At 41.0% G+C, this 13,294-nt stretch overlaps 1 protein-coding gene across 9 annotated transcripts in view; it reads right to left on the minus strand.

Moving 5' to 3' along the window:
* lrp8 (low density lipoprotein receptor-related protein 8, apolipoprotein e receptor) overlaps positions 1-13,294 on the minus strand; it is a 205,526-nt gene that overhangs the window by 74,546 nt on the left and 117,686 nt on the right. For all 9 annotated transcript variants that reach the window (XR_012593882.1, XM_074634971.1, XM_074634966.1 and 6 more), the window contains exon 4: positions 5,964-6,092. Coding sequence is in view for 8 of the 9 variants with exons in the window: in XM_074634971.1 (XP_074491072.1) it covers positions 5,964-6,092 (129 nt within the window). In the remaining variant the exon portion in view is untranslated. The remainder of the gene's footprint in view (positions 1-5,963; positions 6,093-13,294) is intronic.

Here is a 13,294-nt window from a genome sequence, read left to right on the forward strand (position 1 = left end):
TATACTACATGAGCAGCGGGAGATGTTTTTAAGGATATTTTTTCGTGCTGTTTTACTTTTCTTACTTTACTTTTTTGTCTTCCCCATCTGTTTTATATGGTATCAGGAATACTTTTGTAATCCAGTTCGTCAGTTTCTCAATTAATCAACCAGTCAGTTAAGTTATTATTCGTTTCACTCTTTCATTTTTTTGCACTTTGAACCAAGCTGCACTGACCACTACTTGAACTGAAAGATGGACAAAAAACTAATTGCTTTCTGAATTTCCACAAGTGTACACTAACAAATTGGCTTCATATTGAGACCAGACAGAAGATATATTACTTGTGTGGTTAAATATCAGCATGCAGCAAAATCTACCAGGTTTGTTACAGTACAAAAAAATAACATTAGCATTGCAGCTAAGGTGGAGCCGTTTGGTACAGCGCCACTGGATGTTCAGGAGTGGTAAATACCAACACGTAGCACAAAACCCTTTTTGTCTACAGCTTACTGGGAATTCACTTCAACTTTTAATAAAAAGGAGAGAAAAAAGACAGAGCTAATGGATCTATTGTGTGGCCTTTGAAGCGGACATTCATGTGTGAACTCAGATAAAGCAGGTCTTTCGCCCTGGATCAGATGAACTTAATATTCACCACTACCACCTTCATCGTTAAATGATAGATCAAAAGCTGATCTCTACAGGTTATTATAGCAGCACGACTCCAATAACACACGCGCACATATACAGTCAAAGCGTCAGGCAGGAAATCAATTATCATCAAGAGCCCCATGAAATATTTCACAGCTCTATTAACCACTTCATTTCCCACCACAGCGATAAGGGATAGAGGCTAACACAGGTCAGACACATGAAAGGCTACGATACTGTATGATGTCTGATTGAGTCAACGCAGGGATTAAAAGAGAATAAGAAGTGCAGGTGCCTGTGAGCACTCTTTTTTTTTCAGATAGTTTATATTGTACATCAGAGAGAAAGAAAAGGCAGCTCAGGTGACATGACTAACTCAACAGCTGCTGTTGTTTTCATTAGGTCGTGGCCACAAACTCCCTAATGTGATCACTCTGTGTACTAGCGGCCTACACTCCAACAACCTACAGACAGAATGGAGATGAATGGAGGACACAAAGAGAAGCATTCAGAGAAAAGTGTGGAACAACAGCCGAGGGAGCGAATATGAAGAGGAAGTGAAGGGGAGTGAAGACATGTTTCTGTCTGTCAAGAAAATTTCAAAACAACTTTTGAAATGTAGAAAAATTGAGATCAATTATAAATGTCATGTGTTTGAATCAGTTGGGTTGACGCAAATACTCTTAATATATTTTCTGAGTGTCAAAAACATTTATATTAGCAAAACTGGCATCTTTCGAGAGCTGTTTATTATTACGATATTACAACTTTTGCCATGTTAAGGATTGTGCATTATTTATTTCTGTTTCCATTGCTATCTATCTTGATTCAAATAAAAAAAATCAAGTGTTTCTGACACATGTTAAACTCAATTTAATGTGCCCCTATTTCATTTTATTTAAGTAAAAATAATTGACCCTTCGCTAAGTCCCGCCCCTCGAACGCAGACTGGCCAATCATAGCGTAGCATCGACCAGCTTCGACCAGGGTCTGACAACTATCCGGCTCTGCTCCATAGACTCTCATTTAATCGTTTCAGATTTTATTCATTTTCAGGCTGGTTTTATGGATTTTGAGCTATTCATGGTTAAATGTTGTGCTGGGGCTCTCGTGATAGCGATACTCGTTACCCAGAGAGGTTGGAAGGAGTTATACCTTTCTAAAATGTTTCTACTAGGGCTGTCAAAGGGAGAATAAAGTGTTAATGCAAAAGAAAAAAAATTCAAAATTATCATCCCTAACAGAGAGATCAAGAAAGTGAAAGAAAAAGAGATAACTAGATGTGAAATGAAAAAGAAGAGACAACCCATGAAGGTTTAACCCACCTTTAACAGCGTAGAGTGGACATGCAATGTGCTTACAATGTGACAGGTGTGGTGAGCTTCTGATATTTAGCCAATATTCATGGTTTGAAAGGAACACACATTATGGTAAACAGCAAAATAGTATTAAAAATAAATGAGGGTGTTTTTGTAGAAACTTAGATTATCATGCTGCCCCCAGGGTGTTCCAAGTGATGATTGCACAACTTGAAATTAAAATTCATTAAACATTTGGATATAATTTTTTATCTAAATTGCCTCTGCAATCAGTAAAGTTCATTAAAAAATGGTAGTTTCACTTTCACTATTCTACACATCTTTGATTGAGCACATGAGGGAAAGATTGAACAAATTTAACAGCGTCCAGGAGCAATGTGTGTGTCCTTTATTATACATGCATGTGCACGTCCGTACAGTCTACAGACATGCACTTTGTGCATCGCTTACAGCATGAGAATGTATGAATGTCACAGTGCCTGAGGGATGAAGGCAACATTATGGAAACTGAGATGTATTAGACACACACACACACACACGACCTTGTAGTTCTATTCTTGTGAGGCCTCTCCCGTGCTACATTCACTCTCTCCTTTTCACTACAACACACCAGAATTACTTCACCTTCACTCCACAAAAATGTAATCACTCTGAAGGTCTGAAAGTCATACAAAGACACCTGCATACAGATGTTTATACAGACATTCAGAAATTGTCTGTACATATCCATTTAAAGTGGTTTCGTTTTCAATCTAACCGAACAAAGGTTTAGCGAAGGGAAAATATTACATGCAATTTATATTCTTAGAAAAATGCTGTGTGTGCATGTGTGTGTGTGTGTGACAGGTTTGAAATCAATAATGCTGTGGGCTAGATGTTTACACTGATGAAAATCAATGCCCTTTTTTAAAGCTTTGATGCCAGCTATGAGGATGTAGGCTAGATAATGTGATGTGAGAGTTGCGCATGATGCAATGTGAGTTTGTGTTTGTTCTCAAAGCTATTCTACAGGTCTCCTATAATGCAAGATAAGACGAGCATTTGAGATATCCAACGCTGAAATATGACTTCCAATCTTGCAGAATGATTGAAAACAAGACAGACAAATGCTGTCTGGTACTTTTTAAAAGACAGTAGTTTGGTTGAAATGTATTGGTTATCTAGAAAATAAATGCAGTGTGCATTTTGCGACACAAATCTGTGTGAACTTGTTTTTCTTTAGTCATGTCTGTTGTTCTGACAACACAACAAAGACGCTGATGTCTGCTACTCCGTGACTAAAGAATAATTACCGTAATTTCCGGACTATAAGCCGCGACTTTTGTCACACGCTTTCAACCCTGCGGCTTATGCAATGATGCGGCCAATTTATACATTTTTCTAACGGCCGCCAGTCACATTAGTGTGAATCGTGCATTTAAAGTGGCACTCCGAGTTGAATGGGAGGCTTGGATGACCAGCGGCGAGAAATCGTTTACCAAAACTGGCCGCATGCGAAGAGCAACTTTTGCACAAGTCTGCCAGTGGATCCTGTCAGCGTGGAGCAGTGTGAAAAAATCCACCATCACCAACGGGTTTCGAAAAGCCGGTCTGCTGCGTGACGGAGAGGACAGCACAAGCTCAGGAGTGAATTTGCCTCAGGATGAGAGTGACACTGAAAGCGACAACGAAAGAGAGACTGAGAAAGTGTGTGGCGAAGTATAGTGACTTTTATGTTTTTTTAACCAGCCCTGTTAGTGCTGTGTTACTGCCGTGTTGCTGCTGTGTTGCTGCTGTGTTACTGCCGCGTTACAGGCACTGTTTGGAAAGAAAAGTTAAGGTATGTTATTAAAACTTTGAAAACTCTTTCTGTGTACCGTCTTTCTTTGTAAATATCTCATGTTACAATGTGGGCACCTGCGGCTTATAGACAGGTGCGGCTTATGTATGTACAAAATGTTTTTTCCTTTAAAAATGTACTGGGTGAGGCTTATAATCAGGTGCGCTCTATAGTCCGGAAATTACGGTATGTTTGTGTGAGAATTTGTGTTTAAGAATGAGACTGTGGACTTCCAAAAGGTTATGAAAACAAGATAATCAACATGAAACGATTATTGTGCCGCATTCCGTTTCGCAATGTCGCTCTCTTTTTTTTTCTTGTGTTAATAAATCCAGCGCGCCCCGTTCCTTTACAGCGGCGTGTACTTTTCCCCCGGCAGGCTCACGTTCTCCATGGTGGTGCACCGTGATCGCCTCTGGGTCGGCTTGGAAAGACCCGGGCTGAAGATGGCAGTTTAAGGCACCGCTCGCCCAAACCTCACCGCTTAGTGCTCGCTATGAGGCAGACTTTTTCGTAATACGCCAATGTTGGCAACCCACTTGAAACATGGACCCCGTCTTGTTTACCATGCTTTGTGGGAGTGACTTTTTTGTATCTATACAACCACTGTGTTTATGAATAAATTGTTTACTAGAGTTCTCCATAGATCTAGCCTCTTAATTTTGCTCTCAAAGTGCACCAGATTGATGCATTTAACTTTAAAATGTACACGACATATTTCTCTTTCTAAATGCATGATGTTTCCAAAGTCAATGATTAATCGTGTTAAATAATCGGGATCTCAGTATTGGCCAAAATAATCATGATTTTTGCCATAATCGAGCAGTCCTAGCACATTTTAGAGATAGATGAGAGGAGCAAATATGATTGGCTACGATTCATCAGCCCCTAACCAACCCCTAACACAACCTGCACATGATTCATATTAGCAATATTATACTTAATCGCAACCCGTACAACGCGGGTGCACCATGTGCCTCTAACTATGCATGACGCACTTGCCTGAGCATTGTACTCTTGACAAAAACAAAGCCCTACTGTACGTTTAAGATTGTGTTTGCCCAGGTGCGAGTAGGTTTTTGAATGTCAGGGTAAACACAGGACAACCTACTGTAAAGCAAACATGTCTTGAAAAACACACTTTCAAGATACATAACAGTTTTCTACTCCGTAAAACACCACTGGCCCAACTCTCCCAATCTGCAGAGTGACCTGCTTTCCCCCCCGATTTCCAGCTCATCGAGCATCAGCCAAGAACAAGGACAAGATTGAGGGGAGGAAAAACAGATCTAAATAAAATAAAGATATAAAATACTTCAGGCTGCATTTTGGATGAGATTTTAACTGAATCTTAAAATATGTGATGACCCAGGTGAGCGGCTAGAAAGTGTAGAGAAAACATCAACGCATACTTCATATTGAGTAAAAAATATATATGGTCACATATCCCCAGGTTTTACATCTTTTGAAGGATTTTTTAAAATCTTAGTAAGTATGGATCATCACCCCGGGGTCTGACAGAAAACTGCTAGAAATATTCACTTAAAGCTTTTTCTCTTTCTCTCTGGTTCTCACCTCCGACATCACCATTTTCCTTCTTCTATTTTTGATATTAATCTTTTTTTTCCCTCTGTTCACCTCTGGTGAAACCGTCTCCTTTAAAATCTTCACTTCACCCTTTTTTCTTTTTCTTTTTTTTTTACAATAAAATAGTTTGCAGGGTCTTCAGTTTATTCAGTGCACTTCAAAAGACTTTTCACTTTATAAACCCTTTCTAAAATTGAATTTAAATCATTTTAAAAATTGAAATAGCTATTGAAAGACCCGTAGCTTTATAAAACAAATGATAAGTCGAGTCATGTTCAGTTGAGCCGATGGGGAAATACAAGTCCTACAATAATACAGGATAATGTCTATTAATCAAAAAGAAGACGTGCACTAAAATATAGTGGCAAATGGGGACTCTGCACTGAGAACACCGGATTAACCAAGGATCATTGAACCTACTGCAAAACTGGCAAAAACTTACAAAAGAGCAGTTTACTCAAAGCTTCATATACTTTAAGGTGTTTCAGACTTTCCCACAGTGAGTGACAGGAAACCAAAGTTGAGTTTAAGTGAAGCTCAAAGTAGATATTGCTCTATCCTTCCCTGTCTCCCTCCACATTTCCACCACCCACAACAAACTTACCTGCAGCGCACTGCTCCTCATCAGCTCCGTTCTCACAGTCCCTCTCTCCGTCGCATCGCCATGACAACGAAACGCATTTGCTTGCAGCCCCTCCGCAATCGAACTTCTCTGGTGGACAGGTCTGTCGGCCTGTTGTGAGGGGGCGGAGGTGAAAAACAGTGATGGAGAGAGAGAGAAAGAAGGGAAGGCAAGAGAATGGAAAGCAGATGAAAAAGTTTGGGGGGATGGATGGAAGAGAAGGAGAGCAAAGAGGGATAGAGAACAGAGATGGGGAGAGTGAAATGAGAAAAGAAATAGGGAGGAGGCAAAAGATGGAGAGAGAAGGGACAGTCAGTCAATGAAACAGTTTGATAACTTAGTTATCTTGTTGCTCCAATCGATTCCCCCTCAAAGGCCTGCAATTAAACTAGACACAGTGACAGGAACAAAGAAGCAGGAACACTGTCAGGCAGACACAAAGACAGAAAACACACACAGACCAAAAAAAGACATGAAACACACAAACAAGAAAATACATTCAAATCAAGACATGAATAACACAAGCACTATTTTCTATGTACTCGTAGCCCTGTATATTTTAGTTAGAGATTAATCTACCAATTATTATTTGACTTGATTTGATTGAGCAACCTCAACCTGATAGCCCCAAACCCAAAGCTTTTCCCCTTTTCAATGACACAAAACTGAGAAAGTCAGCGAATGCGGGCATCTGAAAAGCTGGAAACAGTGACTGTTTGGCATTTTCGCTTGATTAACGACTTACACAATGAATTAATTATCAAAATTGTTCTAAGCAATTACACTCGCTTCAGTGAGCAAAATGTTTAAACTGAAATCATTAGAATACAGACGGCATATGCTGTAAACACTGCTTAGTTTTCTTTCACATGGGAAACCTTGGGTTATAAAAATGAATTTTTTGAGTGTAAATAAAGTGAATGAAGTGAGAAAGCACTGGTTAGTTTGTCAAGCGCACACACACACACACACACAAACACACAGCGTGCGAGTGAGAAAGTGGTCCCTCATGGTGAAAGCCCATTACAGTAGAGAAGGGCATTGTTCCTACATGTGTAGCCCGTGGGGTTGGTACAGGGAGGAAAAATACAGCCGTCCAATACATCAAATTTACACTGAGTCCCCGCAGCAAATCCCTGTCCCTTCTTCCTGCAAACCACTACACCCCCCCTCCCCCACGTCCCTCTTCAATCTCTCACACACACTCTAACACCGTGGGGACTCTAGCCCCAGATTACATTACAGCGCTGTGTCAAACTCAACTCTATCAATTATACATATTTGACCACCAGCATGCTTCTTGGCAACCAGCCTGAGTGTTTGTACGTGTGTGTGTGTGTGTGTGTGTTACAGCCACAGATCAATAGCACCTTTGGGATTTGCCTATTTCAGTCTCATTCTCTATTTATTCCTCTCCTTTTTCTTTTTCTTCTTACTTTTATTTTTTAACAGTACTGAATAAATTGCTGCCATTCAAACGCTGCCCCTCACGGAGGGACGCTGGGGGTTTTTCAGCCTTGCCGGTAGTGATTGCCAGGATTTTCTCCAACTGTGCAGTTGCCAGGTTTCTACGTTATTGAAAACGTGGCTGCTTGCATTTTATTTGTCTATTTGAACTGGACAGGTTTGGATTCCTCTCTTCTCCTGTCTTTTGCTGGTGTTAATCTCTTGGCTGACCTCCCCTGGCCTTTAAAGAATAAAAGCCTCCAACAAATCCCCTTAAAGAGAGTGAATGAGCGAGCACCGTGCGCGTATGTGTGTGTCTTTGATGCACAAAATCCAGCTCTTCTGCTCAGTGCGATGGTGTGAATATGAATATAAATGGGAGGTGAGTTAAAGCTACCCCTCCAGTCTATTTTGTTATTTCTATGATATTCCATATTTATGAGTCTTTTCCAGACTAAGTTGATTAGCCACACTGTTTGCCAATTTTTTTTTTGACAAATAACTTAATTTTGTGCTCAAAGTAAAAAAAAAAAAAGAAGGTTGTTGCTGAAATGGGAATATGATGTATGACTATAGTAGAAGCTGCAAGACATACGTCACCATCCAAGCCTGCGCAGGCGCGTTCATGCTTGTTTGCGTGTGAGCAGCGGCAAACCGATAAATCTGTTTATCTGTCTGTCAGTTTGTCCTTCTAGCTAGTTAAGAGAGTTAGCACAACTCACTGACCGTCTCTCTCACGCGCTCTCTTCTTTACTGTCTCCTCCAGCTGGAGATAAATTAATGGAAAGCAGCCGACAACAGGTCGTGATAACGGGGAGCGCACAACTTTCAGCTCAGAGAAATAAACGAATCAAAGTGCAGCCCGGTGCGGTATCGGTGCTGGGAGCTGAGGCGAGAGCGGCTGGTGCTGGTGGACGATACACCTCCAAAACGTCCCGAAACTGCATTTCAATCGGCGGACCTCAGCAACATGTCTATTCGTCCTCCGGTGCACTATGGCCGGCGTGCGTCGGTGCGGCTCCTCGGTGCCATAGCAGCCAGACGACCGCCTCGCCAGGAGGAGACGGTAAAGAAGAGAGAGAGAGAGAGAGTCGGCGTGTTGCGCCAATTCTTGTCTCATTTGTGGTCTGATGAACAGTAAATTCGTCAACTGGTTTCATCTAAACTGGGTTGAAAAACAATGCAATCTGGTTGCCATGGTAATGATTCACGTCTGACTATTAACCTTACTCCCATTCTCTGTTTGAGAAAGAACGTTAACCAAACAACAGGAAGTAAAACTGTCTGGAAGGGAGGCTTTAATGTGAGGAAGCAGGCTCGTGAACTGTCTGACATCTGGCTTACTGTTCAGTCAATTTCAATGTGTGTTGGCGTTTGTACTGGAGATACTCTACTATATACTGTAGACAATACTGGTCTCATGTTTCACATTATTAAAGTGCGTGTTTTTGTGTGGGCCAGCAGAGTCCAAGGGCTACTGTCGGAGACTTTCTCACTCTAATACGAACCCACGCAGAAATACACCCCCCGAGGGGTTCAGTCTATACTAAGTGTGTGATTGACAGCTGGGTTAAAAGGATGTAATTTGTCTGGCTGACCATTTCGGGCCCCGGTAGCCGAGAAGGGAGGAGTCATGGATCAGCTGCCAATCAAATGACTGAATACAGACAGGCAAGAACAACAGAGAACTCCATTGACATCGATTATGACAAAATCAATTAGATGATTTTCATCCCAAGGGTAATAATGTTCACCAAATGAAAGGCACAGTTCCAATTTCCTATTATTATATGTTAATGCAATAGTTTGTGACTATTGAAATGTCTGCACGGCTGCTTTCAATTGGCCTTGGATATTATACAATAGCAGTTCTTTCTACCCATACATTCATAAAGTCTATGAAAGGTTTTTCTATTTGCTGCCTCAGTCAGACGGAGTATTGCAGACCATTCACAGAGAAAATTGGTATGTGCAAACGAAGAGATGTGTTCCACATTGCCTGCAGACACAAGAGCAGGCTGTTCTGAATAAACACAAGTGAAGGTAATTAGCATTATCAACAACAGCCACCAAGTCTGCACAGACAAAGAAAAAAATATGCCAACTAAAGAAAATCCGGTACGTCTGCACATCTAGACATAAACTCAGTGAAAAATTCAATTTAAAGCAGCAGTGTGTAGAAATGGAGCAAATATGATTCAAAAAGGTTTTTTTTATAAAACGGTCACTATATCCTGAAAGTAGTGCATGAGACAGGGAATCTGAAAAACATCATGTGCCTCTGTGTCCTCCGGTGCTTTTAACGGCGTCTGCAAGATTTAACAGACCGGAGGAAAACAACCAATCAGAGCTGAGCTGGAGCCTTGCCGTCTCTGAGCAGCTGTCAATCACTCGAGAACTCTGATCAAACGGTCAAACTAGGCAGCGCTGATCAAATATTAATCAATATTCTGTCACTGTAATGCCTATTTCTCGCCTCCAATGTTTCCAGAATCATCTTGTAGTGTACCGTAGTAGTGTAGTGGGATCCATGTTGAGATCAGTTGAGGAAATACCAAGCACCGCCCACCAGCCGGAGCACACTCTCATTTTACAGCTAAAAAGTACACAAGATGTTTTTGAAAACATTTTACGTGAAAAATAGGCATAACAGTAACAGATATGGATTCATATTTGATCAGCGCTGCCTAGTTTGACCGTTTGATCAGAGTTCACGAGTGATTGACAGCTGCCTCTGTTGAATGAACAGCCAATAGGAACAGTCTCTCTCTGAAATGACCTGTGATTGGCCAAAGTCTCCCGTCACGAGCTAGATGTTTTTTAAAGCCTGAAAACAGAGCCATGAGGAGGTGCAGAAGTCTAGTTTTCTCTCAGAACACTTGAATTACAATATGATGAAAGGTTATCATGGAATTTTTGCCCAATGATGCCAAAAATATTCTGCCTACTGCAGGTTTAAACACCACTGTATTAAAAATTCTGCTCCAGAATGCAAAGAAAAGAAAGAGAATCATCTCAAGCATTTTTTATCAAGGTTGTTGCTGTCTGACTTTGCCAATCCAGATGGTAATGGTGTTGATAATGAAGTTGGAGTAAAGGTACTTTCCCCAGACTTTTGAAAGTCAGTGCTTAGCACAGATTTGCCCTCCCTCTCTCTCTCTCTTTCTCTCTCTCTCTCTCTCTTTCTCTTTGTTCCCCTCTCACTAAATGCTGACAGGTGTATCCAGCAGCAGAGCAGGCGCTGAGGAGCATTGATGGACTTATCGACAGTAAGCTGGGGACACATCTGTGCCTGCAGAGATATTGCAGACTATGATCACATTCCAGGTCAAGTACAATATCGACCGACACTCTCACCGCAGAAAACTATGTAAAGGTTGCATCTCTACAAAATGTTTACAGACACAAAAACATGCTCTAATGATGATGGTGCTTGTGAACACAATTCTACACACATGTTCATGGAGGCAGGCACACACACACACAGCCAGAACTACTTATAGCTATAAATCCTTTTCTCAGCTGCCAGTCATAGGCGTTTAACTGTATTCACTATTACCCCAACTTTGTGTTGAATGAATATTTCATAGGCTGTAAAACTCCTGAGGCACAGAGACAAACACTGGGCTGTTAGCAGCGAGCTAACTTGGCCTACAGTGAATAGCAGCTGAGGAACGGATGCTACCTCCATGCTCCAGTGGAGCTGCTTGGTGGCAAGCAATAAGAGATGTTAGTTGGACAACAGCAGCTCCCACGTGGGCGTATGCATTATCGAATGAGTGTGAAACAGGGTCAAACCAAGCATGCGTGGTCAGTGAATGTATCCAGGTTACATAAAGGTAAAGCAAACAAATAAAACACAATTGGCTGGATGACCGGGTCAGACCTTTTCCCTCAACTTCCATTTCTGTGACATAAACAGGCATATGAACCTCAACAGATTCAGCCCAGCCCAGTGCCTTCTTATTCATACCGTAACCTACACATATATTTACTTCACAGTCGCCCTGTGGTAGCAGTAATTTGCCTGTCAGCACGTCAGGCTGCTTTCTCAGTAAGACACTCCATTAGAAAGTGGCAGGGGAAAAGATAAGATACACACATTACATTCACGGAATTATGGCTCTGTTAAATCGGGCTACCTAAAACAGAAATGTAAAGTGAATCAGATCTCTCTAATAAATGTGCCAAACAAGATGGAGAAGAGATCGCAGTGGAAAGACGCTGATGAAAATGCACAGAACAATCATAACATGAAAAACAGGGAATACTCTGCCAATGCTCCATTACCCTAGTAATGCTTTTTGTTTGTATTACGTGTACATTAAAACCCACTAAAGTGACTGTCTTCTGCTTTTGAAACAGCAAATGACGGTATGCAGTCAGTTAAATGTTGCAAACTAGATTCACCAAACTTATTTTTTTGAGCAGCCTCAAGATCTTAAGCAATCAGCATGAATAGTTACAAAGTTAAAAGGTCTTATTGATAACATTCTTATGTATATGAATATAAAAAAAAAACAAAAAAAAAAACAAACATCAACAGATTCTTTAGAAAGGTGCGGAATAAAAGTATGGCTTTTCCTGAAAAAAAGTATTATGATTGTGAATTAATCATTTTAAAAATGTTGGCTGGTCCAAAAATAATGTTTTGTTTATCTCCATTGAAGATATCTGACATTTGGTTCCCACTTCTAACAAGGCTTGTGAGCCAATAGTAAAACGACGTTGGTGTCACGTGGTATTTCTGGGTCGTCAGTTACTGTGGAAAAAACAGATAAATGGCTGAGATTGACGTTAAGTGCCTGGCAACCACTTGTTGTGAAGTAAATGCAATGGAACGGGGGAGAGAGAATGTGACCTATAGTGGCTGAAAATTATGAATGTTATCGATAACACCTTTAAGTGAACTGGCACAAGCTGAATTTGCATTGGCTACAGGTAAAAATACTAACATTTATGCAGTTGAGGATTTGGTCAGTTTATGGATATGGAGCCGGCTGTACCTGTATAAATTAAATCTTGTGTGATTATATGGTTTTATTGGATTTTATTTTGAGAAAAAACTCTGTCCTTCAAAATAAGCCTTTTTTCCTTAGAATTCTTGGTCTTAGTGTTTGGGAATTTGTGCAGTGGAATTTAAATAGGCTTTGCTGGTCCTGGGGTCAGAAAACTAATTTGACACATAGGGGACGATGCAGTCTTTTAATTCAAACAAGTCCACAACCAGAAGTGGTACCGACTTGTTATTCTCCTCATGTGGCCTGCCTCAATGTCCATTATGAGCAGGGTATAGGGGTGGACTGAGCGAGGCGCTGTATGCTAATGAACTTTTGATTAACTACCTTCTTAATTTCCCTTCACAAGGAGGGAGGGGATTGGAGCAATGTAGCACAGCATCGCGTCCACTCTCCAGCTGCCTGCCTAGCATCAAAGCTAGTCTCCCAGGTGATTGATTCAGACGGCCCGGAGCCCCGCAGGCTAATGCTAAGGTAATTTATTTATCATGAGGTGTAGGCGGTAGGTAATATAAGTCACTGTCTGCCACCACGTCAAAACAAAAAGCACATGGGAGGAGCGTATGTGATAATATGGCACATGTTGAATGGAAGCTATACGGGTGATTTACTCTGTACTGGCATTAAGCATTATAGTTGCATGAATTTAAAATGCTTAAAAGGTACACTGAATTCCCCTGTAGCCCAGACAGCACAGTGCTGATTGATGAAGTACCATGCTTTAACGTCTTTTTATGCAAACACCCGAGAACCGTGTCGCATCACTTCGGTGGAATATTATGAATACCCAAATACTCTGCACTGCCGCGAATACCAATTGGCTCCATATGTGCTGCAAAGCAAAAATGC

The sequence above is a fragment of the Sebastes fasciatus genome, chromosome 5, assembly GCF_043250625.1.
Source record: "Sebastes fasciatus isolate fSebFas1 chromosome 5, fSebFas1.pri, whole genome shotgun sequence".
In the NCBI taxonomy this organism is placed as follows: domain Eukaryota; kingdom Metazoa; phylum Chordata; class Actinopteri; order Perciformes; family Sebastidae; genus Sebastes; species Sebastes fasciatus.